General features: G+C 35.1%; 2 protein-coding genes across 5 annotated transcripts in view; one reads left to right on the top strand and one right to left on the bottom strand.

Annotated features, from left to right (window-relative positions):
* LOC136037764 (uncharacterized) overlaps nucleotides 1–20,973 on the top strand; it is a 33,623-nt gene extending 12,650 nt beyond the window's left edge. The window contains exons 2-3 of one of the 3 annotated variants that reach the window (XR_010620034.1): nucleotides 677–784; nucleotides 19,811–20,973. Coding sequence is in view for 1 of the 3 variants with exons in the window: in XM_065720572.1 (XP_065576644.1) it covers nucleotides 16,782–16,814; nucleotides 19,811–20,164 (387 nt within the window). In the remaining 2 variants the exon portion in view is untranslated. Of the gene's footprint in view, nucleotides 1–676; nucleotides 794–16,576; nucleotides 16,815–19,810 lie in introns of those variants that run through there. The other 2 variants (XR_010620033.1, XM_065720572.1) reach the window with 2 other exon arrangements.
* LOC136037760 (pre-mRNA-splicing factor ISY1 homolog) overlaps nucleotides 1–26,138 on the bottom strand; it is a 68,507-nt gene that overhangs the window by 37,684 nt on the left and 4,685 nt on the right. The window contains exon 1 of one of the 2 annotated variants that reach the window (XM_065720561.1): nucleotides 19,572–19,588. The exons of the other annotated variant lie outside the window; for it this stretch is intronic. The gene's annotated coding sequence lies outside the window, so the exon portion shown is untranslated. Of the gene's footprint in view, nucleotides 1–19,571; nucleotides 19,589–26,138 lie in introns of those variants that run through there. 2 annotated transcript variants of the gene reach the window in all.

Below are 26,138 nucleotides of genomic sequence, written 5' to 3'. Positions count from 1 at the left end.
AAAAAAACAATGAGAAAATGAATGCGTTTTTTATCTACCGGAAGTAATGAGCAGCATTAAAACTTAAAATGTACACAGAATATTACGTATATAAGGGGGTTCGTCTCCTCCACAATACCTTGCTCTTTACGCTAAGGTATTTTTAGTAATTTCAACTATTTATTCTACGGCCTTTGTGATTCGGGGGTCATTCTTAAGGATTTGGGACGAAATTCAAACTTTAATGTAAAGAGCGAGGTATTGACAAAATTTAAATCTCGTTTTATTTATTCATGTGCGGTGAGCCAAAATCAAAACATGTATTAATTCAAGAACGTTAAGAAATTAAATAAAAAAACAAGTTTTTTTAAGTGCAAGTAAGGAACGACATTAAAACTTTAAAACGGAATAATTTCTGTTCGTTTTAAGTTTTAATATCCCTCCTTACTTGCAGTTAAAAACTAGTTTTTTTTTTATTAGCATTTAGAAAGACCAGGTGACACGAGTTGGAATAGGAAAGTTTTTTGTACTCGTTCTCGAGAACTAGTTCTTGTGAAGCAAATATTAGGTTGACAGCATTCTGTTTATTTAGTAAATTACATTTATGTTGATTTTTTTCTGTTAAGCTTTATAACAGGGGAGAAATCATTTAGGGAAAAAAAAAATCAATAGCTCATCCATTCAATTTTCTTTCCAGTGTCTATATTTCCTGAATACACCATTTATTTCAATGAGGCACTAGTAAAATTCTAGCACCAAGAAAATAGCATTAGAGGAGAGAGGTGGCCTCTTTCATATATGGAAGGTAATTTCCGTAAGTTTTAAATTTTAAATTTTAGTTTAATCCATTACGTAAGATTAGCCAGAAGAAACCACATCCCCTCTACCCAATACTGTCACTGGTTCACTCTTTCACCTTCTACCACTTCTCCTACAATCAAACTTTCGACAATCGACCTCAGGGGTCATAGGAACTGACCTTTGAAACTTGGCCACAACCAAGAATCGTCAAAGAAACGATGGACGTTAATAAAATATAATTTACTTCCTGGGCTTGGTACCAAAGGCTTAAGGAATCTAGAAACAGCAATACTGACTGCTAATTTTGGTGTTTGATATTGGTAAAATTTGGCAATTTTGGTGCTTGATATTGGTAAAATTTGGCAATTTTGGTGCTTGATATTGGTAAAATTTGGCAATTTTGGTGCTTGATATTGGTAAAATCTGGCAATTTTGGTGCTTGATATTGGTAAAATTTGGCAATTTTGGTGCTTGGAAAAATCAATCAAGCATGATGATGGCATGATGATGCCACCATATCAAGAATGTGTCAGAGGAGTCTGTTGAACGGTTCATCAGGGAAACATAAGTCAATAGTAAATGTAGAAGAAAAAGAAGTTCGAACCTCGGGAACTGATAATGTAAAGTCATGGGGACTAAAAATTTATGGTAGGGAATATTTGTGGCTGCTGAGCCTCATATAAGTTCTTATATCTATTTTCATTATTAGGTTTGTAAAGTACCAGGACTATTAAGCTACTACTCTAATTTTGGATGCCTTTGGTTTTTGGGGTCTAGGAATAATACTCTCTGGAAAATTTCTCCGGTGTATTTTTCTACAAGAATCCCCTGCAAAATGGCCCCCACAAAAAAATCCCCTCAGAGTGTCCCCCTCGAATAATTCCCAGATTTCAGAGGGATTACGGAAGAAACGCATCAAAAATTGGCTTATATAATTTTTGTTACGTTTTTACGAGCAACGCAAAATTTGAGAGAGGGAAAGGGTTGCAAACCCGGTGACACACTCCCCCAAGATACGGCCTTGCCTATGGATGTTCTCATGAAAATTTGTGAAAATAAATCATCCCTTCAATTCACTGGTATAGGAGAAAAGGAAAAAAAAGTCATTGAAATTTAAATGACTTTTAATTTTTTAATTGGTACTTGTATGATAGATGCCCTACCAAAGTTCTTCTCTGATGCTCATCCTAATTAAATTTACGAAAGTAAGATAAAAAAATGATACTTTAGAAACAAATATGGGATATATATTTGCATGTTAGGATAAAGTATAGCGGGTATGCATGCCTAATATGTTAGGTACACTTATTCTACATATTATGTAATAAGAATTATATTCTAACTTCACACCATCCAAATACTTAACCAGCACCGCCACCCCCTAATGTGCAAATATGTAGCCCAAATTATCTATTTCCATTTACTCTCTCACTTCTCTTTGTCTTGTCTCACGCAAAGCTGAAAAAATACTAACGAAGAAACTGGTTCTGTAATGCGTCAATGAATGAACAGCTTGTGCAGTAAAGCATATGACATACAAGTACTGGGCTTTTAATCTTAAAAGCCACGTAGAAGTTTATTTAAATCGTAAAATCATGTCTGACATAAAACTGTCTATCTTCTGATATTCTGTCCTTGTCCAAAGGGGGAAAAAAACTTTTATTCGAATTTAATTGCTTAAACTATTGAGATGCAACATAAAAATATACACTAAATACAAAGTATTCTTTGAGCTTTCTGTAGAGTTTCTGCTGCGCCTAGTTATCTTTTGTTTATTTTTCTATTCATTCAATTTAGTTTTAGTTCATTCATTCTTTCTTATGTTAAATAAAAAACAAGTTTTTTAACTGAAAGTAAGGAGCGATATTAAAACTTAAAACGAACAGGAATTACTCCGTAAATGAAAGGGCTATTCCCTCCTGAACGCCCCGCTCTTTACGCTAAGGTTTTTCACTGTTTAAAAAAGTAGCGTAAAGAGCGGGGCTTTGAGTAGGGGACAACCCCTTTCATGTACGGAATGATTTCTGTTCATTTTAAGTTTTAATGTTGCTCATTATTTTCAGTTAAAAAAACATGGTTTTTATTTAATTTCTGACCGTTTTGAATTAAGGCATGTTTTTTTTGGCTCTCCGTACATGAATAATTAAAACAAACTTTGCATATTAATTTATTTTTTTGGCTAAATGGCTTTCTCATAGTTTTGATCGAACAATTTTGAGAAAAAGGAGCGGGGGAGTAGGCCTAGTTACCTTCCAATTTTTTGGTTATTTGAAAAGGCAACTAGAACTTTAAATTTTTTACAAATGTTTTTATTAGTAGAAATATACGGAACTTACGAATTAACGAAATTCTGTATTCGTATGTTTTTATTACGTATATGAGGGGTTTCACCCCCTCAACAATACCTTGCTCTTTACACTAAAGCTTAAATTTTGTCCCAACTTCCTTAAGAATGACCCATGAATCACAAAGGCCGCCGAATAAATAGTTGAAATTAATACATTTACTTTAGCGTAAAGAGCGAGGTATTAGGAGGACGTGAACCTTCATATGCGTAATAATCCCTGTTTGTTTTAAGTTTCAATGCTGCTCCTTACTTTCAGCTGAAAAAAAAAACTTTTTCATATTTATTTTTTCATTTTTTTCTGATTACTAAAAAATCCTGTCCCCCCTTCATGGAAAGTTTATTCCCCCATGACAAATTCATCCATGGAAAGCTCCCCCGGGATGCACCTTTCCTTAGCCCCCCAACCAAAAAAATCCCCCTGAAAGTGTCTGTACACTTCCCAATAACCATTACTATATGTAAACACTGGTCAAAGTTTGTAGCTTGCAGCCCCTCCCACGGGGACTGTGGGGGAGTAAGTCGTTCCAAAAGACATAGCTATTAGGTTTTTGACTATGCTGAATAAAATTGCTATCTCAAAATTTTGATCCGGTGACTCTGGAGAATAAATAAGCGTGGGAGGGGGCCTAGGTGCCCTGCAATTTTTTTTCACTTTAAAAGGGCACTAGAACTTTTAACTTTTGTTAGAATGAGCCCTCTCACGACATTCTAGGACCACTGGGTCTATACGATCATCCCTTGAAAAAAAAACCAAATAAACACGCATCCGTGATCTGTCTAGTGGCAAAAAATACAAAATTCCACATTTTTGTGATAGGAGATTGAAACTTCTACTGTAGAGTTCTCTGATACGCTGAATATGATGGTGTAGTTTTCATAAGGGTTCTATGACTTTTAAGGGGTGTTTTTCCCTAGTTTCTAAAATAAGACTATTTTTCTCAGGCTCTTAACTTTTGATGGGTATGTCTAAACTTGATGAAGTTTATATATTCTAAACCGGCATTAAAATGCAATTCTTTTGATGCAACTATTGTTATAAAAATTCCGTGTTTTAGAGTTTCAGGTTACTATCGAGCCGGGTCACTCTTACTACAGTTCGTGACCACGAACTGTTTGATAATTTTTTTATTATTATTGACTATTTGCCTTACTGACTATTGACTATTTGACCACTTAACGAACTAAAATCCCATTTTACTCAAAATAGAGTTAGAAATAAAACTTATATGGAAATATAGTATAAAAAATTTGGTAAGATAAAAATTCTTAAGTTAAGGAGAATAGACAAGCTGTTTCCTCCTAAAGTTTTCATGGACATACCATTTAAAGGTTTGAAGACCAAGTAATATTTGCCAAAAAAGGGCCTACTAGATTTTTGGTAAGACCATCATTTTCCGTTGTACGTGCCCGTAATAATAAGTGCCCGTAACTCTTTGCCAATCCTCAATCTAAAGACAATCGCACATGGAAAGAACTTTCCTTGGAAGGATTTTCCGGTGGGGGGGATTTTCCATTGAGGAGGAGCTCGATTTTCTAGTATTATTCAAAATGATTAGAAATAAAAAAAAGGCTGTTTCAACTGAAAGTAAGGAGCAATCTAAATTTAAAACGAACAGAAATCATTACGTATAAAAGGAGGTCACCTCCATCAATACTTAGCTACATGTTTTTTTAAAGCTTTTAAAACAACTTGTTATTTTAATTAAACAGACCTTGTGTTTCAGGAGTCGTTTTTGTTTTTGCTAAACAAAAAAACACGTAAAATCGTGACGTACTCGTCCGTCCCTAAAAAGCAGAGAGAATAGGGATACCTCCCCCTATATTAGGGGATTTGTATCTACCATGAATTGAATTTGGGCTGAAAATTTGTCTTTCGCAACTGACAAATATATAGTGGCTGAAAAATAATTTATTAAGCTTAATTGTACCCAAAAGAGCTATTGGCATAAGTAAATTAAAATAATTTCATCAAAGGAAAGTAATATCTTCCAAAAAATATGATCTTAGGAGAAGGGACACAATCAAAGTTTGGATTTCCAAGAACTCCCTCAGAGAATTTTGCGTCTGCTAATTAAAGAAATGCGCAGTCCTAAATCTCTGTGTCAAGGGCATTGGGGTTGCTCTTATTTTTTCTATTTTTCTAGGGGGTAATAATATCAGACCAGGGGTCTTGGATTTTCAGATGACGTTTGATTCGCACAAACATAGCAAGTTTTAGTTCCAAGAGTAAGATTCAGAAATATTTGCAGGCCAAAATGACCCTCCCCCGTACTCCACTCTTTTATCTATGGCGTCCAACTGTCCTCTCAAAAGAGTATTTCCTGTGTTCTAAGGCGATAGCAAATTTTTGGAAAATTTTCATTAGAAATTTTATTAGAAAAAGAAAGTTTATAAAGAAATTTTATTAGAAAATTAGAATGGGAAGTTTTATTTGGAAGTTTTAGAAATAGGAAGTTTTTTGGATCAGACAAATACTGTTCAAGTCATCTATGATCAAGCTATCTATGGTAGTTTATCATCTGGCTTTTCTATTCTGTGGCTGTCTTCTGGCAGGCTATTGGCTAGTTGGCAAAATGTTTACCTATTGGAGAAAATATAACAGTTAAAATAATACAAAGATTATTTGGTCAGCACAACTATGCCCTTTTAAATTCAAGCGTTAATCAATGGGATAATTTGCCTAAAGAAAACAATGAGGCGGCATTAATAGCTTTTTATTATCTTATTATATAATTTTATATCATTCTGAATATATTTAAAGATTTATACTGCAAAGAGCAAGATTCAGGAATATTTGCAGGCCAAACGGACCCTCCCCGTCCTCCATCCTTTTATCGATGGATGTCCAACTGTCCTCTTAGAAGATTATTCGCTGCGTTCTAAGGTGGTCTTATGGCTATCTATGGTAGTTTGTCATCTGGCTTCTCTATTCTATGGCTGTCGTCTGGCAGGCTATTGGCTAGTTGACAAAATGTTTACCTATTGGAAATTGTTGTTGGCAACAACAGATTTACTGCTAAAGAAAGAATTCCCAATTTAGAATGGGAAGTTTTTTGGAAAATTTTCATTAGAAATTTTATTAGAAAAAGAAAGTTTATAAAGAAATTTTATTAGAAAATTAGAATGGGAAGTTTTTTTTGGAAGTTTTAGAAATAGGAAGTTTTTTGGATCAGATAAATACTGTTCAAGTCACAAACTCTCCAAATAAAAGTGTTGTGAAGGAGATAAATCTTCCAAAGCTTCTAAACTGATGAGAAAACTGGAAAAGCGAGACCAAAAAAGGTTGTGCTGAAATATTTTGCTTTTGATAAATAAAAAAAATTACTATAAAGTCATAAAGTTATCATGTGTTCCTAAGAAGAGAAGAGAAGAGATATATCTCCCCCTGCAAAAGGGACTAAATCTACTACGAAGGGGAAATGAGCTGAGCATTCCCTTCCTTCAGAAAATATCCTTCACAGTTCTTTTGAAGGATAAAAAGTATCTTGTTATGCTACGTTCACAAGGAGATCTACGTTCATTAGGGGGCTATGCTACATTCTTTAGGGGATTTTAATGTCAAGGTTGGTAGAGATAGGGATGCAGAGTATCCTAGCCTACCAAATTTTGTTTTATAAGAGAAAGCCGTAACACTTATGTATTACTGCAATTTTTTAGCTATAAAAATCTAGCTATAAGCAATGTTGTGTTTAGTCATAAAATAGCCCATAAGTTAACATGTTATTCAAATGATTGTAAGACAGCTAACCTTAGTAATTATTTTATTATAAATACAAGAGTGGCAGGCAAGATAAATATTATATTCTACGGAGCATAGGACTGATGTTACTGGTATTACACGAACTGTTTAAAACACCCCGTTGACTGACCGTGTCTCAAATAGTAATCTGATCAAAATAAAGTTCTATTCGGCTCTCTAAGGCTAGAATGAGAGAAAGGTTAAGATGGCTAGGATGATTTTTTTGGATTAAGGATGACAGATTGTGGGAGATTGCCTTTTTCGGCCAACCACCCAGGGCCAAACAAAGAACAGGTCGTCTTCAAATGAACTGGGATAAATTTTTTATGTACTTTTCTGTTTCTTCATTTCGTCACTGTTCATTCAATTTACGGGTACAGGGTTGAAATAAAAGTGACTCATGGCAAAATTTAAAGGAAAATATAATTTTGGCTTTTTTTGCAGGATGGGGGGCTTAAGGCTAGAATATATTGGAACTACAGTCAAAATGTTTTAACAACAAAAATTTTCCATGAAGGAAGAATTTTTTCATAGCATTTTCCCCTATCAACAACATCAATCCTTGGATTATACCCAAACACATGCTTGTATGACCAGAAAATATAAACCTACTTAGTTTAAAATCGTGACAATTTAAATGTAGTCAGTTAAAGTAGTAACAGCATTACAAAAGTTAAAGAGAGATTCTTTTACATGAAGTAGATAGAAGAATTACTTCATCGAAGTAGATCGAAGAATTACTAGATCGAAGTAGATCGCTGTGAAGATTAAAGCGTGAAATAAAAAATGAATCTGCGAAAAATCATATTAAACGAGTTTGAATGGAAGAGCTTTTTTTATTTTTTGTCCAGATTTGAGTTCTTGTGAAGCAAACATTAGGCAGGGAGTACCCCCCTTATTTATTAAGTTGCATTTATATCCATTTCTGGATTAAACTTTATAACAGGGGAGAAATAATGTACGAAAAAAATAACAGCGCCTTCTCCATTAAATTTTCTGGTACTTATATGTTATAGCACCTATGTTAAGTTCTTCATTAAGTAGGACCTGTATCTCTGACTAATTCTAAGGAAATTTCACAAAATATAACGAAAATATATAGAAACGAATTTGGAGTATATACTTGCACATTAGGGAGGGGGAGTAAAGTGTAGCGGGTGTGCTCACAAAGTTTGTTAGGTACAATTATTCTGCATATTATGAAGTAAGATCTGTTTTCTAAGTTCACAGAGCACAAATATTACCCCACTCCACCCTAATATGCAAAAATATAGCCCACATTATATATTTCCCTTCTATTCCGTACTTGTCTTTGTTTCTCTACGCTTAGCTAACGAAGAAACCGGTTTTACAGTGCGTTAATACGAAGTAAAATACGAGGTAAATACGAAGAAAGTGAACATACAACTAGATGCCATTTCTTATGCTCTTTCTGGATATAATCGCTCTTCTTGCAAATTCAATTTTAAGCCCATTTAGGACCCTTGAATCTTTTCTTTTTATTCTGTTAGGTCGCTTATTAACTGCAGTTACACCAATATGTCAAAAAATGTCAAAACTTATGGACGATGCGGATAGAAAAATGAAGGAAATTTTTTGAATTTTCTATTCAACTTAATCATGGTAAATCAATGCTCGTGGATTATTTAACTTTAAAAAATAGACGTATATTCAAATAAATAAAAAAACAATTTTTTTGAACCGAAAGTAAGGAGCGATATTAAAACTTAAAACAAACAGAAATTACTTCATATATGAAAGGGACTGCTCCCTCCTCAACGCCCCGCTCTTTACGCTAAAGTTTGACACTTTCTCTCAACTCTACTTTTTAAAACAGTATAAATCTCACATTTTCGTAGATAAGAGTTTGAAACTTCTACAATAGGGTTCTCTGATATGCTGAATGCGATGGTGTGATTTTCATTAAGTTTCTATGAAACACCTCTTTTAGGGGGTGTTTTTCCCTATTTTCTAAAATAAGGTAAAATTTCTCAAGCTCGTAACTTTTGATGGGGAAAACTAAACCTAATGAAACTTATATATTTAAAATCAACTTTGAAATTCGATTCTTTTGATGTAGCTGTTGGTACCCAAATTCTGTTTTTTAGAGTTTCGGTTACTATTGAGCCGGGTTTCTCCTTGCTAAAGTTTGTTACCACGACCTGTTTGAAAGTAAGTTTAAGACCCATGAAAATATCAATATATTTCTATATTTTTGGATATGAAAATGCGTTATAACAATTGTTTCAAGCTTACTATTAGTTGTAATCCATTGGTTGTGAATTGTAATATTGATTTGTTGTCCGAGATATGTCCGAGAATGACATATTTTTAAGCAGACTCGCACCATCTTTCCTGTTTTACGGTTTGGTATTAGGTATCCATTATAGTAATAATTTTCAAATGATGTTCTCAGACGATTTAAAATAAGCTTAAGGCTATTTAAAAAACTACGGGATAGACCGTCCAGAGGCCCCCTTATCCCCTGAAGGTTGTCCATAACCCTCGAGATGTGGACTCGTCTTGTCTTCCTTTCGTAATACTGAACTTCCGCCCATGTTTCCAGGGAAAAGTGTTGGGTTGTATACTAATTTTACCCCTATTATTTTTCCCAGGGCTTGGATACATTTCTGGAAACAGGTGTTAACAGAGGTATCAAGTTACATAAATTAAGAGAAGAGGGCAAAGATTCTTGAAATCCTAGGGGGAATAATTTTTCCTTTTTCCAATGAAATTACTTTAAAAGCCACTTTTTAATTAAAATAGCAAAAGAGAAGTAATTCGAAATTCTAGGCAGAGGATTAGTGCCCCGCCCCCAAGGAGAAACTTTTAAACGTATTTATCAATTTAAAAAAGAAAAAAATCGAAACAAAAAGAACAAGCCTCTTCAATGAAAAGTAAGAAGCGACATTAAAACTTCAAACGAACAGAAATTATTCAGGATATTTTGCCCCCTCCTCAATACCTCGCTCTTGATGCTAAATTTTCTAGTACTTAAAAAGGGTTTTATTCTAATTGCCCATATATTTGAGGAGTCGTTCTTAAAGAATTGGGACAAAAGGGCAAACTTTAGTGCAGAGGACGAGGCATTGCGGAGGGGATAACCCCCCTCATATACGGAATTATTTATGTCCATTTTATGTGTTAATGTTGCTCTCCACCTTGAGTTAAAAAAACTCTTTAAAAAAAAATCTAATCAATTTTCAAATAGTGCTGGCTCCCGCGGCACCCCTCTATGAAAACTTAATCTCCCTTGTGTAAAATTCCTCCATGGAAAGTTCAACCCACATAAAACACCCACCCACAGCTCAAATCCATCTTCACTGAAAATCCCTCTGGAAAATTTCTAGTGGACGATTCTGCCTGAAAAACTCTCCTTGGGGAATAATTACATTTGAAAATAAAACTAAAATTTCTGATTGTTTTTCAAATCGTGCTAGAATTCCCTCTACATATTGATTTCTCCTAGACCCCCTCCCCCTAGAGGAAAGTTGTTCTTGCAGAAAAGGTTTTTCTGAGGACCATAATGTAACTGCTATTGAACCGTTTTTTGTCCGTTTCAAAGTAAATTCCCCCACTGAGGATTTCTAACACGGAAAATCTCCAAGAAAATTCCAACCCTGCTGAATATTTCGCCCGGAATAAATTCACAAATTCGAGTTGGTAAAGAGAAAGTAAGACAAATAAAAAGAATTTCGCATACGAATTCTGGCAAATTTCTTCAGTGTTTTATTTTCCCTGGAGTTTTTACCCCCGAAAACTAAGTTAGGGGGCGTATCTAAAGTAGTTTTGTAGCGGCACAAGAAGGGGTTCTATTGAAGTAGGTACTAATCTAGCGGTAGTGAAGAAAAGTAACTCCTAGAGAAGTATCCAGAAATTCCTAGACACGATATCATATGTGTCGTAGGTGATCTCAATGCGAAAGTAGATTCTTGTCACAATTACTGTCCTGAAGTCATGAGACAACATGGAATAGGTGATATGAACGAAAACGGAGCGCTACTTGTCGACTTCGCCCTGAACAACGACCTTATCATAGGAGATACATTGTTTCAACACAAGACCATTCACAAATATACATGGACTTCACCAGATGGCCGCACGTACAATCGAATTGATCACCTCCTCTTTTCACGCAAATGGCGGAAGAGTCTACTCAACGTGAGAGGCTACAGAGACGCTGATATACAATCAGACCATAGCCTCATGGTTGCCAAGATCCATCTAAAGTTAAAAGCGACACAGAAAAACAATAAACCGACAGCACAAAAACCCTTCAACGTTGAGAAACTGAACGACAAGGAAACAGCACGAATGTTCCAATTATAACTTTCAAATAGATATGAAGCCCTGCAATCGGAATTGGAACCAAGGGCTGATGCCGAACGCATGTGGGAGAAACTTAAAACCACGTACATAGAAGTTGCAGAGGAGAAATAAGGCTATAAGAAGAAAAAGAAAGAAAGATGGATTTCCGAACGAGCCTGGAAACTAATCGACGCAAGAAAATCAGCCAAACTTTCCATTATGGCGGCCTCAGATGCATCTGAATTAATTGTTCTGCAAGTCTCATATAGAAAAATAGACAAACAAGTAAAGAAGAGTGCCCGGACCAACCAGAGGAAATTTATTGAACAGAAAGCAGCTTTGGTGGAAGAAGCAGCAAAGAAGGGAGATTCGAAAACAGTCTATAGATTAACCAATGAGATGATTGGAGTCAAACCTAACAGGACTAATCTAGTAAACGACGAGAGTGGAGCCCTTTTGACAGACCCTTTGATGATTGACGAGAGGTGGGCAACCCACTTCGAGAACCTACTAAATAGACCGAGAATAAATGACCAAGATCTAATTTCTGACACTCCATTTATGATTCTTAATGTAAATGAAAAACCACCGTCCCCATAAGAAATCATGGCCGCTGTCAGAAAGCTAAGGAACAGAAGAATGCCAGGAGTAGATGGCATTACATCTGAGATGCTGAAAACTTCAGTCCGCGACTGCATGACAGTTTGGGTTGAGCCACTAACTCAGACATGGAGTGAACAGAAAGTGCCCAATGACTGGACGAAAGGAACCATTATTAGGCTCTTCAAAAAAGGCGATGCGCTTGTTTGTGGCAACTGGAGAGGTATTAACATAATGTCGATGCCTAGTAAACTTTTGTCAATTATTATATTACAACGCCTACAGCAGAAACTGGACCAATATCTTCGTTATGAACAACACGGCTTCCGACCTGGAAGATCATGTGCAGACCTAATTTTCACACTGAGAATGGTGGTTGACGACTCAAAGGAATGGAATAAAAAGCTATATCTTCTTTTCATTGACCTAGAAAAGGCCTTTGACTTGGTTGACCGAGAAATCTTATGGAAAATCCTCAAATACTATGGAATACCCCCCAAGATAGTAGAACTGATTATTACCCTGTACAAAGAAACAGAATGCTGTGTTCGAACAGAAAACGGAGTTACAAGATACTTCAAAATCATGACTGGTGTCAAGCAAGGATGTGTATTATCACCACTTCTATTTACAATAGTTATGGACTACGTACTCAGACAGTCTGCGGGCTATGGAGTAAACAACAACAACAAACAACTCGCAGATCTTGACTTTGCAGATGATATAGTACTACTAGAAGACGCCAAAGATCGATTACAGCTGCTATTTGATGAAATCCCAGAAAAAGCCCTAGAGGTCGGATTGTCGATCAACGTTGATAAATCAGAAAGTATGTCCACATCTGACTCCCCCCTAACTCTTCAATGCTCCGATAAATCTGTTGAACAGGTCCAAGAATTTAAATACTTAGGAAGTTGGATAGAAAATACTGGCGATGTAACATTTGAAATCAAGAGAAGGATTGGAAAAGCATCAGGCACCTTCAACAGACTAACACCAATTTGGAGAAGTAACAAATACTCACTTCGTTTAAAATTGCGCCTGTTCAACAGCAATGTGTTGTCTATATTGATGTACGCCAGTGAATGTTGGAAACTCAACCAACAACTTGAGAAACGTATCCTTGGATTCGAAAACATTTGCCTTCGAAGGATCCTCAAAACCAATTCGCATCAGAATATTACCAATAGGGAAATCCGGCTGAAAACAAACCAGCCCATATTAAGGTAAGGTAAACAACACATTATAAAAATTAAGCACACATTGGAAAATATAAAATAAATAAAATATAAGTGCTGATGCTTGGCTTTTACTAAAATTGTCAGCAATGAGCTGCTCCAGGCGATAGTAGTATATCGTAAAATAGCTTTCGGGTGGGCAAAGGTGAATGTTGTATATACTCGGCCTTTCAGCCAGATCCACAGCTAACTCAGCCGTACATACCCGCCCCCTACTTCCACCAACCCCGCTCAGGATGCTTAATTTCACAATTGTATCAAGGTCTATTCTAATATATTCTATAGATATATTCAAGATCTATTCTAATATATTGTGAAGTACTCCCCCATTTAAATAGTGACAGTATTTTAAATTTGAAAGTATTTGAAACATAAAGTTAGAATGATTAATTTATCCATTGGGCATTGTTTGACAAAGAACATCCAAAAAATCTGAACAATTCTTGGCAACATTGAGGCCCAAACCTTAGATTAAATGAAAATTGCCAGGAATGCCTTTTGGAAGGGAGAATTGATACCTTTCTCTTTGTATCTTTGTTGTAAAAAAAAAATCTATAAGAATAACGCAAAAGTTTTCTTGTGTATATCAATGTATGGGGGGGGGGAGTTATACTGAATATCGTTTTTATGTCTATTAATCCCTTTACAAGCAAAACTCGGTCTCCTGCATTTGTGGTGAAAGTAAAACCTGTTTACTTGTCCTGTTTATTTTTTACAATGATTTGATATTGAACTAGAACTCCAATCTCAAAGAATTAACTTCTCAATTTGTCCTAGTTCAGTAGTTTCTGATAAAGTGGATATTTGAATAGATTTTTGCATTCAACTAGAAGACTGGTTTGATGTTGATATTTGATACTTAGCCTATACATGATTGTTGCCTTTGATTGTAGCATTTATTAGTTTCATTTATCCATTTTTTTTCTTTCTTTGTAGTTTTAGTTTGCAGAAATTTTGCAATGAAATACTTGTAAAAGTTTAATCTCTCAATAAAAATCACCATACTGATGCAGAAATAAATGCCCAAAAGTTGCTCTGGCGCTGTGTGAAATGTGACTAATTTCAGTCTGGAACGTACGCAGGGGGGGGGGGGGCTTTGCACCCTCCCAAAATTTTGTGAAATGTTTTATTTTCCAATGGTTTATTGGGATTTCCGGCAAAAGTAGGACATTTATTAAGAATCTAGATGAATGTGTGAAACCTTTTTTTTTGGGATTTTACAGCATATAATTATCCGGTCAAGTCACTGTCCAATTAGTAACCCACTTTCTGTCTAACTTTTTCCCTCTTCGAAGAAATTAGCGATTGTACTGTTTTTTTTTTGTATCGAGAGTTTGCTTTTCACAGCAAAATAGAATTATCCTTGATATTAGGGTGTTTATCCATCCTTTTCAGGATAAAGTATAGCTTTCAATGGATCAATTTTTGGAAACTATCATTTTTCATTAAAATCGACGTTTTCGTAATAGAAGAACTACCTCCCACAGAACCCATATTGCACAGTTAATTTCCCTTTCAGTGGGATATAATAGATTAATCACTGGTTTTAAGTCGCTATGAACATAACCTGAGCCTAAAACCTACTTTTGAGGCTTCAGTATTCTCCCCCCCCCCCCATCCGCTACAATTCTACAGATTAAAGTTAATCTGTATTTTCCGATACACGTGCTTTTTGCATTTATTTAGCTACTAAATAAAAAAGTGCTACTTTATATCTCCTATTTCGAAGGTTTTGCCCCCCCCGAGAATTTTTTTTGCGTACGTGCATGCTAAAAATTAAAACATTAAATGATACCTGAAACAGACGCCCCTCTACCAAATGTCTAGGTCAATGTCTAGTTCTAACTTTTTATATAGATTCTAAAATGCAAGTAAATGCATATTTAATCTTTTAATGTTGTAAGTACTTTTTTGTGCGTTCTCAGCCAAGATCATACTTTCAATAGATTTATTCAGAGCCAAAATAGGTCACTTAACTTCCCTAATTTGTGTAAATCTATTTACAATAAAATTAACAAAGCAAAATGTCAAGATGAATTAGATAATCCAAAATATAAATAGGTTATTCTGATTCAAGATACTACAGCTATCAGTTAACTTCCCTAAAGTGATCAGCCTGTTGCTAGTGTCTCGCTTTGATTGCTCTGTATAACCTACTTTACGAAGCTGGTAAGCTGCTTTGGAAGCTGGTAAGTTTGGACAATATCCTTTTTTACTCAGTTGGTTTTAGACTCTACAGCCAAAGACTACAACACTTAATACAATTGGGCCGCCAAGAAAAAAGTTTTAGGTTAGTGCTCTCCTATAATCTAAAGGTTTTGCTACATTCTCACATAGACAATTCACAATTCCTCCCACCTTTCCTTAAATAAAGCTCTGCACGCGCGTTTGACCGCTGATATTGAAAAAATATAACTTTACGTTTATGATAATCAAAAGGATATCCAAAACTTTGTTTTAGGGGAAGGGAGTCCAAAAAATTTAAATTAAAATATTACTTTTACTTATATGTACTTTTTACGTAAAGAAATTGCGATAAAATTTCTGGGAGGCAGGGTCATACCCCGCAACCCTGGATACGGCCTTGATGATAATATTCAATCTCTGATAAGATATTACATATTTGAACTGAAATAGCCCGTAGTAAAGAGGCAAAAGACTTCAGTTTCTTATTATTTATTTGTGTTTCTTCCTAGAGCAATTCCATATGGAAGGTGCAGTCGTATATACATTGGAGGAACTCAATAGATTTGAAATTGAATGTTCTTGTTCCATCCTAAATAGTCAGCAGTTATCGGAAAGTAACTAGCCCCTCCTAAGCTTTTCCCCCACAAAAATCCAATCAAAATTTGCAATCCAAATTTTTTCAAAATAGTCAAAAGGTCATATAACTATAATTATCATTTTGACATATGCCCCGGGGCAAGGGTTAAAGTTTTGCGAATTCTCACCTGTTTAGATTTAAGGTTTTTATTGGGAAAAGGGGTCATATTCGGTGTTGGATCTCCGAAACAGCCTTTGATATTCAGATGAAGCTTTAACAAAATATTTTGAGGAATGTCGAACAAAATCAACAATATACACCCATGTTGTTTGTCAAAAGGGTGTATTAGCAATATGTAAGGAAAAACTGAGCGCATTAAGTCAAACTTTTCCAGGGGATGCAGAAGGTTGACCAGATGCTGGTCAAACGGCCTCCCTCCTTTTAGATTCCCCCCTCCCTTAAATAACAATCTGAATTTTGAGAAAAAGATATTTGTTCAAAATAGTTGAAAGGTATAATAACTATGTCTCCAAGATGAAACAATCCCTGCTAAGAATCCTGACATGTGCTATAACATTTTCAAAGTTATCCATATCTTATACATAATGTTTTCTGGAAATTTTTTTATCTTGAGTAAGTTGGGAGAAAAATCAGGGGGTTTTAACAGCTGTTTTCTGTCTCACACCAGTTGTATTGATGGTAAAAATATCAGTAATAGAGAGACAGAACAAGCAGAATCGAAAATGTGTTTTAGAGTCAAAAAATCTAGTTTTCACCTCCCAGAACATCCGGAATCTGGACTTCCAGATTATTCTTTGACGTCTTCTTCTTCTTGCATATGGAATATGAACCGGTTCAAAAGTATATCGAAATAATCCGGAAAAGGGGCTTTTGAACTTCCAGATTCAGATTCAGTTTTGAACTTCCAATTAAATACAAATCTGGGAGCCCAGAATCCGGAAGGTGAAGACTCATCGTTACTCCAAAATCAGCTGTTAATATAATATGACTAGACGAAGCAAAAGTCGAAGAAAAAGAGTAAGATTATGAGATTTAAGTATTCTAAAGCTCATTTCCGACTGGACTTCTTCACCAAACTGTTTTTAGTCAATCAACAAAGAAAAGACCTGGAAAATCGTTTTAAGAGAGTTTTTTGCCTTTGTATTTTCGTTGTTGGGCTGTCTTGTCTTCTGATGAAAGTTCTTAAGCCGAACTGGCCAGCCATGACAACAAACAACAAAGAGAGATAAAACACAACAAGGAAAACCTCAAACGAGACTGCCTAAAATAACGAGGACTCCTGAACTAGGCGTCCTCAGCCCAAGATAAAAAGAAAAACGCTAAACTAAAAACAAATAAAACCACCATTAATGATAATAAATAAGTTGTCGCTACTGATCCACGCACGGAAAAGAAGCTATTAGAGTTACTTCAATGAGAACATCAAAGTAGCTGAGGAAAAAGGGTAAAAATTGAAACTAAGTTAACTTTTCTGTTGCAAAATAATCCTCTTGTTAGCTAATATTGAAGCAACTCTTTTTGGTCCAGTAGGTAATCCTGTCCCCGATGATTATGTAAAATTTTAATTCCCTTATTGACTATTGGTTCAATTTTCAAAAGACAATCAGAAATTGGGTCAATACTTAAATTCCCCCTGTCTCTATTTATTGATAGATTAGCATATATAGGTTTTTTCAATTTCTGTAGCCTCCCTCGCCCACTGAAAAAACCCTTATCATCAGAAATACCTGTAGCCTCATCAAAGTGTATAAATGTTCAGGATGAAAGAATGTATGTTCAGCCAGAGCCGAAACAAAAGTTTCAGGAGGCTTTCTTAATTGTAGGGTTTTTTTTTCTATTGAGTTGCGATGCTCAATAAAATTAATCTTTTTTAAAATTATTTGTTTAAATAAAAAAAATACCTTTCAATAAATTGTTGGTGAGTTCTAACAATATAAAACTTTCCGCAAGAACAAAGAATCTTATACACCCCACTAACTAATTCTCCCTTGGTTGAATCCTTCCCAGAATTAAGGAAACTACCTAATGGTCTCACCGATCGGAAACACGTATCAATGCTATGTTTACGCAAAATTTGCTAAAGCATCTCCCCCAAAATAGATACATAGGGCAAAGAAATGAAACTTTTCGGCCTATTTAATTTTGTACACTGTGAAACTCCAATAACCCTATTGTTGTGTTTAATGCGTCTATTTTTTATTATTTTATCAATGAATTTAATTGGATAACTATTACAAAATAAAATATCCCTCAAGTACAGTAATTCAGAATCTAAGGACTCCCGGGAACAAATTCTGAAAGCTCTATAAACTAGTGCAATCAAAACCCCTGGTTTCACTAAAATAGGGTGGCAAGAATGAATGTTCAAATACTTATCGCTGTGTGTAGGCTTTCTATATATCGAGACCAGTTTACATTTTTATCAAAACTGTTTAAATGTTTATGGAAAAGGTCTAAGGACTCTAATCCTACAAAAGCATTTTGATTTGATACGAAGTGTGACCATGGCTAGTTTGGAGATTGAAATCATTATGAAGTTGGTTATCCTTGCAAATAAATATTATCTCTATATTGGTTTTAGAGGTAAATTTTATAAACAGGTGTTTGATTTGGCTATGGGGGCATCTCTCTCTCCTTTGTTGGCAAATCTCTTAAATGTTTGTAAATGTCCCACCCAAAAAAGGTCCCAGAAAGGGCCCTGAATGCACTCTTCCTTTCAGTTCGAAAATTGAAAGATCTTGACTATGTAAGCTTTCATTGATAAGATTTATTTATAATCAATACGCTTATAAAAACAAACTATAATAGCTCCCCCTAAGGCTTCTTGGCCTGTAAATTAGGGAGAAAATTTATGGATTACAGGCTCAGAGAAAAAATAGTTACTTACTCGTAAGTGAATTTTCTTTTCCCGCGAAGCCTCAAAGAATATCGAACCCATCCAAAACAGAGTCACGCGAATAATCAAACAGTTCGTGGTAATGAACTGTAAGTAAGGAGCGACTGGGCTCAATAATAACCAAAAATCTTAGAAAATGACATTTTAATATCAAAATATATATCAAAGAATCAGCTTACTATGTTGGTTCCAAATACATAAAATTCATCAAGTTCAGTGGTACCATCGAAAATTACGAGTCTGAGAAAATTTGGCCGATTTTTGAAATAGGGGGAACTATCCCCTAAAATTAAAGGAATCGTAATGAAAATCACACCCAGATTCAGCGTACTAGAAAGCCATACTGTAGAAGTTTCAAGCTCCTATTTGCAAAAATGTGGAGTTTTTTCAGGAAGATCACGGATGCGTGTTTATTATTATTCATTTATTGTCCGTCAAAAAAGGTACCACAGACGAAGTAAACACTAAGTAAGAAAACGTAAAATATGAATGACGGATTAAGAAAAATGAAGAGAAAAAAGGACACAAACACACATTGAAAATTCAGATACATGACAAAAAAAAACCTTCATTTCATACATTACATTAATACCAACAGCTATACTTTTAATGAGATAATTTGATATTAATTCATAGTAAAAGAATATCCATGGTATTACAATAATAGTCTTCAGAAAATTTCTAAATCTATGTTCATCGTATGATGGAGATTACATTAATTGCATGTGCTGTGCTTTTATTTCTTTTTTCCCTTTCCTTTTTCCTTTCCTTTTTCCTTTGACCCAAGAAAAATGCAGATTAACAGACCTTCATTTTGGATCTGCCCGAATCCACTAAAACAAGAAGAAATGGCGGAAGAAAAATTAAGATTAACAGACCTTTTTTGGGGGGTCTGGCAGAATCCACTAAAACAAGAAGAACCCGTCGAATCCTAAAAAAAAACAAATATAAGGAAAAGGCATTACAACAACAAGTCTGCAATAGGGCCGTGCACTTTGGGACTTTTTAAATACAGTGATGATCGAATAAAATAATTTCGTGCGTATATGTTTTGTTATGAGGAAAGTGCTACGGAAAAGTAAAAGATTATATATTAATGTTTACTCCTTTTTTCTAGATGATGGAAACATTTCGTTTTTTTGGCGTCGTGATGGTTGGTGTTTTTGGCTGGTTTTTCGCTAGTGTTTCAGCGGCTTATGTGCCTAGCATTACTTTACTAGACCGTACTTATGAATCAAAAATTCTTTTATTGGAAGATCAAATGCTTGATAATTACCCTATAAGATATAAAAGGCAAGCAGGCTCTGAAGCTGAGGATAATTTAAATTCAACTCCGATGGTCCAGGACTTAACTTTAGGGGATGTAGTAGCAATTTTTCGCTTTTTCTTGGCAGCACCGACATCACAGTCTTGTTCGCACAGGTTAGCCTGTGAAGCAGTTCGTATAGCGAACGTTTTACTACCTGATTAGACTGTGTTTTTACTTCATATTACGGACTTACTTCCAGGTGAACTGGAAGAATCAATATTAGAAGGATTTAAAAAAAAATGTGACGACATAGAATGTGAATTTAAATTTTTCGAATAAATTTTAAAATTTAATTGAAATTTTCTCAGTAGTTTATTCTTGTTTGGAACTTACTATTTTCTGGTGTATTCTGATATACCCGTTAAATATATTATCACAATACATATTCGATGTGTTGAACATTAAATATTCTTTGGCAGTCAAACACTTCTGTCGTAGTCAGCCAAACAACAGCGTATGTAGTTTTGACCGTAGTGTGCAATATACCAGAATATAGCAAACTTCAAACAAGAATGAACATTGAGAAAATTTGGTATAGTAAGAAATTTAATCGACAAAGTTGTAATTACATAGTATGTCATTATAGCTATTTAAAAAAAAAAAGCAAAAACTTCAAGCTTATCTGGTAACAAGTTCATAATGTGTAGTAAAACAGGCCAATCAGGAACTAAAACATTTTCTACCGAATTCGTGTCAGTATAACATAAGTGATGTCGATTCCGCTAAAGCTGCCTAATTTAGAATGATCACGTATGGAATAGTAAATAGAATTGAAAGAGATCAGGCTGATTTGGACGTACCATCAAATAGAATGTAAGCTTATGTGCCTTTTGGTGTGTTGCTGATGAGACTCCAGTGGATCAAAACACTTGTCTGTATTCAAGATGAACCAAAATTTTCATCTGATGTTATAAAGGTTGTCCTTTTAAATTTCATTTTTTATGTAAATAAATTATATGTTGCACAGTTGATCTTAGTTCAAGTTAAAAAATGTTGAATGCATAGAGAAGAACATACACTTAAAATATCTTATGGAGTTTACTAGGTATATTGAATTGAAATTTCATAGGATGCTGAGGAGATGTTTAACACTACCAAAAGACACTAGATATATCCACGGTGTCAAAATGGTATGCCTTAAATATTTCAAGAACAGTTGAGTAAGGGCGTCAAGCTGAAACATATTGGGGTCGTTGAAGAGAATGTTGAACTTGTGGCTCCCAGTCGTCAATGGGTGTAGCTGCAATATCTCAGAAACAACTAATTTTGTATCATAAACAGACAGTATAATCAGAAAGTTTTGAATTTCATTTCTGCATTATCTCAAGAATAGTTAAGGATATTAAGTTAAAACTTCCCGAGAATTCTGAGGGGGAAATTGAACTTAAACAACATACAACTGTATACATCCACGTTGTCACAGGGGTTTTTGTGCTATGTCTAAAAATTATTTTATGGTAATTAGGTTAAACTTTCAGAAGATGTTGAACTAAATCAAAAGATACTACGTGTATCTAGCTTGTTAAAATGGTGTGTGCAACATCTTAAGACAAGTTAAGGGTATTCAGTTGAAACTTGCAGATAATGTGGAACTCGATTATAAGACAATATATGCATCCCAGTTGCCAGAAGAATGCATCTGCAATATTTCAGAAAGGGTATATATTTGAAACATTCAGGGAATGCCGAGGGAAAAGTTGAAATAAATCAAAAGACGCTAATTAGAACTAATAATTTGGAATTGGATGTTTCCATGCTTAAAGTGAAGATGTGAAAAATTGAAAAAGATATCTATTTTATTAACTTAAATAAAACTTTAGTAATTAAAACAAACATAAACTGGTTTAGAATTTTGTTCGAAAAAGAAGGGTTTTTGGTAGAAAAGCAAACCGAAATATTCAAAATAATTTAATATTATGAAAATAATATCAAATATTATGTACGCCCCCCCTGTCTCTCTCCTAACATCTCAAGATCATCATAGTTTCCTTACTAAATCTTATATTTTCAATGAAATTTGCCAATTTTTAGGACACTTGTACACATCCTCATTGTATTTCGCTTATGAAACTGTTAAAACTAGTTATGAAATAATTGATGAAATTAGTTATGAAATTATTGAAACCTTTTACTCTACTGAAAGTACAAAACCTAAGGAAAGAAAAAAGAATACTGCTTTAAAGGGCAAGATTTTAATTGGTTTACATCGATATTTTTTTCTTGTGGTTCGTAACAGGTGTGGATGGTTGTTTAGGTTTGATCAAAAGAAGTATTTGCTACAGTACACTACTCACCAAGAGCTTAAAATATTCTTTCCGAAAGGAACTCGTACTCTGCTTAAAACATTCGTTTGACAAGATCCCCATTTTCTTGCGCCAGCATTTAGATCCGGGCAAGCTTCATTATTTGAAGGTTAATCCGCTCTATAAATCGAAAAAGTACCTCTATAAATCGGTTTGTCCCCCCTTTTCAGGATAATGTACAGCTTTTAATGGATCAATTTTGGAAACTATCATTTTTCACTAAAATTGACGTTTTCACAATAGAAGAACTCCCCCCACAGCACTCATATTGCACTGTTAACCCTAAAATTTCCCTTTCAGTGGGATATAAAAGATTAATCACTAGTTCTAAATCGCTATGAGCATAACCTGAGCCAAAAACGTGCTTTTGAAGCTTCAGTCTTCTTCCCCCGTGCGCTACAATACTGAGCCTAAAATACAACCTGAGCCTAAAACGTGCTTTTGAAGCTTCAGTCTTCTTCCCCCCGTCCGCTATAATACTACATATTAAAGTTAATCTGTATTTTCCGATATACGTACTTTTTGCATTTATTTAGTTACTAAATAAAAAAGTGCTACTTTATTTCTCCTGTTTAGAAGGTTTTGGGCCCCCTCCAAAAAGAATTCCTGCATACGTGCCTGATCCACATGCTAATTGGATCACTACATATTTTTAAAATATATATCGTACACACAAACCTCAAGATAAGCTACCTGAGGTTGGACCCATGGAAGAAACTCCGATAACTTGTCCCTAAAGATTATGCAAGAAACTCAACTGTTTGAAACTCAACGAATGATTACCCCTTAGAAATTAACATTGGGTTGATAGCTAATTGCTCCGACAAGCTTAGCGCTATTTTGGCTGCCTGTTTCAATCAATGTATTATATAAGGAATAATCCCGGACAGCTTCAATATACCCCAACTTAACTCCCCACTATAACACCGCAATATGACTCCCAATCTTAAAGTAAAAAAAAACTCGCCCAAAGAGTTGCACCCAATTTAAAAAAATCTATGCCTCTCTAAAGTGTCCTCGGGCTTTATTTTCGATTATCTATGTGAAGATATCAAATCATATTTAGACCCTCGGCAATTTAGTTTCAGACTTGGACAAGATACTGTCCATTATCTTGTTTATCTTCTTGAAGATCAGATGAAATATTATAAATCTTGTGACATAGTGAAGGTGTTTGACAGCACTCAGCACATAATAGCTACTAATCGAGAGACAGAAATGGGTGCTCGGCATATTCCTGTGAGAATAGCTGCGAGTACCCCACACAATAGAAACTAATTTGTTTGATTTGCCCAGGTCAGAGCACCAAAAAATTTGGAACGGATCTCCTCAAGGGTAAAAATTAAGACCTTTGATATCTCTGATTTTTTTTTTACCCTATCCCAGCACACATAGAAAGTCTCTACGAGTTTGGTGATGATCCCTCAAGTACATCATTTTGCACCTCAACGAGTATTGTGAGTATTCAATTAACGGGTTCTTGGAGGAAGGGGTGTTGGTGTGGGGTGACAGACCGGTGGGGATTTTCACCTCATTTTCTTCTACGTATACTAATGACTTATTCTTTCCTAGTCTAGCAGCTTTAGAAAGCAATGCCCAAGTGGATGCTTCGCATACATGAATACACTATCATATCATCTAAATTACGTTATTTATTTTGTGAACACCTAACCTGTCACTAGGTACACGGTTTTTAGATATCTTTGACTGTCTAAATTGAAGCACCAAAAAATGCGGCACACCTCAGTGAGTATACCAAAAGAAATCATCGTTTCATCAATCTTTTAGAAGCTAAAGTAAAATCTTAAAAACGAAATGTTTTCGGTTAGTGAAGCAAACAGCCCTGTTCTTCGTATGCTGCTACATGTGGTTTTCTTGAAAACCACAATTCTGTGCCCAAAAGAGATCAGAATCGCAACTAAAGATGAAATAAAAACCCAAGGAGTAATTTTTAAAAGTAACTTGAAATGGGATTCACTTTTTTTATGCAAAACGATAAATACCAGACTCAACCTTAAAGTGTCGGGCACAAGATTATGACAATGGCTATGCTACTGACGTTGAAAAAAGAAACCTGCAACATTTGTAACCTCTATTATTTATCAATTAAATTAATTGTCAGAATTAGATTGGCTAGTTCTGCGATAAATTTGACCTAATCTTCAACGATTTATGTCAATAATTTTTAGTTTCTTCTTTCCCTTCAGCTAAAATATCACTCCTTGAACTCTTAATTGACGAAATTAAATTAAATGTCAGAATTGGATGGGCTAGTTCTGCCATACAGTGGAGTGAGTGGACCTTATTCCTCATGACCTGTGTTAATATTTTCTTAGTTTTTTCTTTCCCTTTGGCTAAAATATCACTCCTTGAACTCTTGCTAGACAAAACTAAATTTATTGTCAAAAATATGATGGGCCAGTTCTGCCATAAAGTGGACCTAATCTTTCATAATTTGTGTCAACAATTCTTTACTTTTTCCTTTCCCTTCGGCTCATATATCACTCCTTAAACTTTTAATAGACGAAATTGTAGATTTTTCTATGGAGAATTTAAGAGAGCTGCGAAGTAAAACATATATTTGATACTTTATTTTTGAAAAACCCTCTTGCTGACTTGTTTATTTTCTTCACTTAACATGAAAAATTTATATAACGTTTACCATTTTTGTTATTATAAACTAAAAAATAATATTTAAAAAGATGAAAGTTTTCTGATAAAATTAAAGGAGTGAGGTTGAAAATTGCAACAACAAAGATAAAAGTCAATGAAAAGACAACAAACGAGACTGCGGCCAGTAGAATGAAAAAAATGAAAGACTAAAATGCGGATGTTTCGCCTTTATGTAAACTAGGCGTCCTCAGAATAAAAGAAACAACGACAAAAAAATGAAGTAACTAAAAAATTAAATAAAACCACCACCAATATTAACAAGATACAATTGTCGCAACCGATCGACGTAGGGAACAGAAGCTATTGTAATTACCTGGATCAGAACGCCAAAGCAACTAAATAAAAAAACCTGTATTTTACCAGTGTCAATTTTAGAGATCCGACTCATGGCAGTGAGTTAGTTCTGAGTGCCCTAAAAAATCCATTTATGAGGATCGTGATGATGTTCGTGGACTACGCGCTGGGACTTTTGAACGACTTCAATACCCTTTTCCAGTCACAGGCGCCTATTTTCTACCGACTGAAAATCGAAGTCATTCAATTGGTGGAAACTCTGTTGAAAAACTTTATGAATGCTCGCGCAGCAAGGAGCTGTACCGACATCATGAAAATTGATGTTGAAGACGAAGCCAGTTATGTAGATCTGCGAAAGGTCTACCTCGGCTTAGATGTCGAAGCAGCAATGACTGGCCTTCTTGCGTCTAGTGATGGACGAAATGCCAATCCCGACGAAGTTGACAAGGTTTATTCTACCGCGAGAGAATTTTACAAGGAAGTGGTGGTCCAGATTAAAAACCGCTTTTCGTTCGACTCGGACATTTTCGCCTTCTCCGAACTACTTGACCCTGTTCAGGCTCAGGATCTGAATCCTCCTAGCCTGGCACCATTTTTGGCGAAATATAACTTACACTCCTGGTTCAAAAGTCAAAACAGCCAAGGAGATAAAACAGCCGTTTAAAACCTCCTGATTTTTCGCCAGCTTAAAAAAAAACCCTTCCGATAATTTCCCAACTTTTTTGGATTCGTTACTGATTTATAGAAAAAAAAGTGGAAGCACTGTATCGGCACTTTGAAAACAGATTTGTCCCTTTGAATGCAGATTTGGTATGGCTGGCTTTGGCCTAGATCTTAAAATTCATCCTCCTATAATGTGAAGCCAA

This window comes from Artemia franciscana, chromosome 17 (genome assembly GCF_032884065.1).
Source record: "Artemia franciscana chromosome 17, ASM3288406v1, whole genome shotgun sequence".
NCBI classification, from domain to species: domain Eukaryota; kingdom Metazoa; phylum Arthropoda; class Branchiopoda; order Anostraca; family Artemiidae; genus Artemia; species Artemia franciscana.
This window is presented reverse-complemented; position numbering and strand designations above follow the sequence as displayed.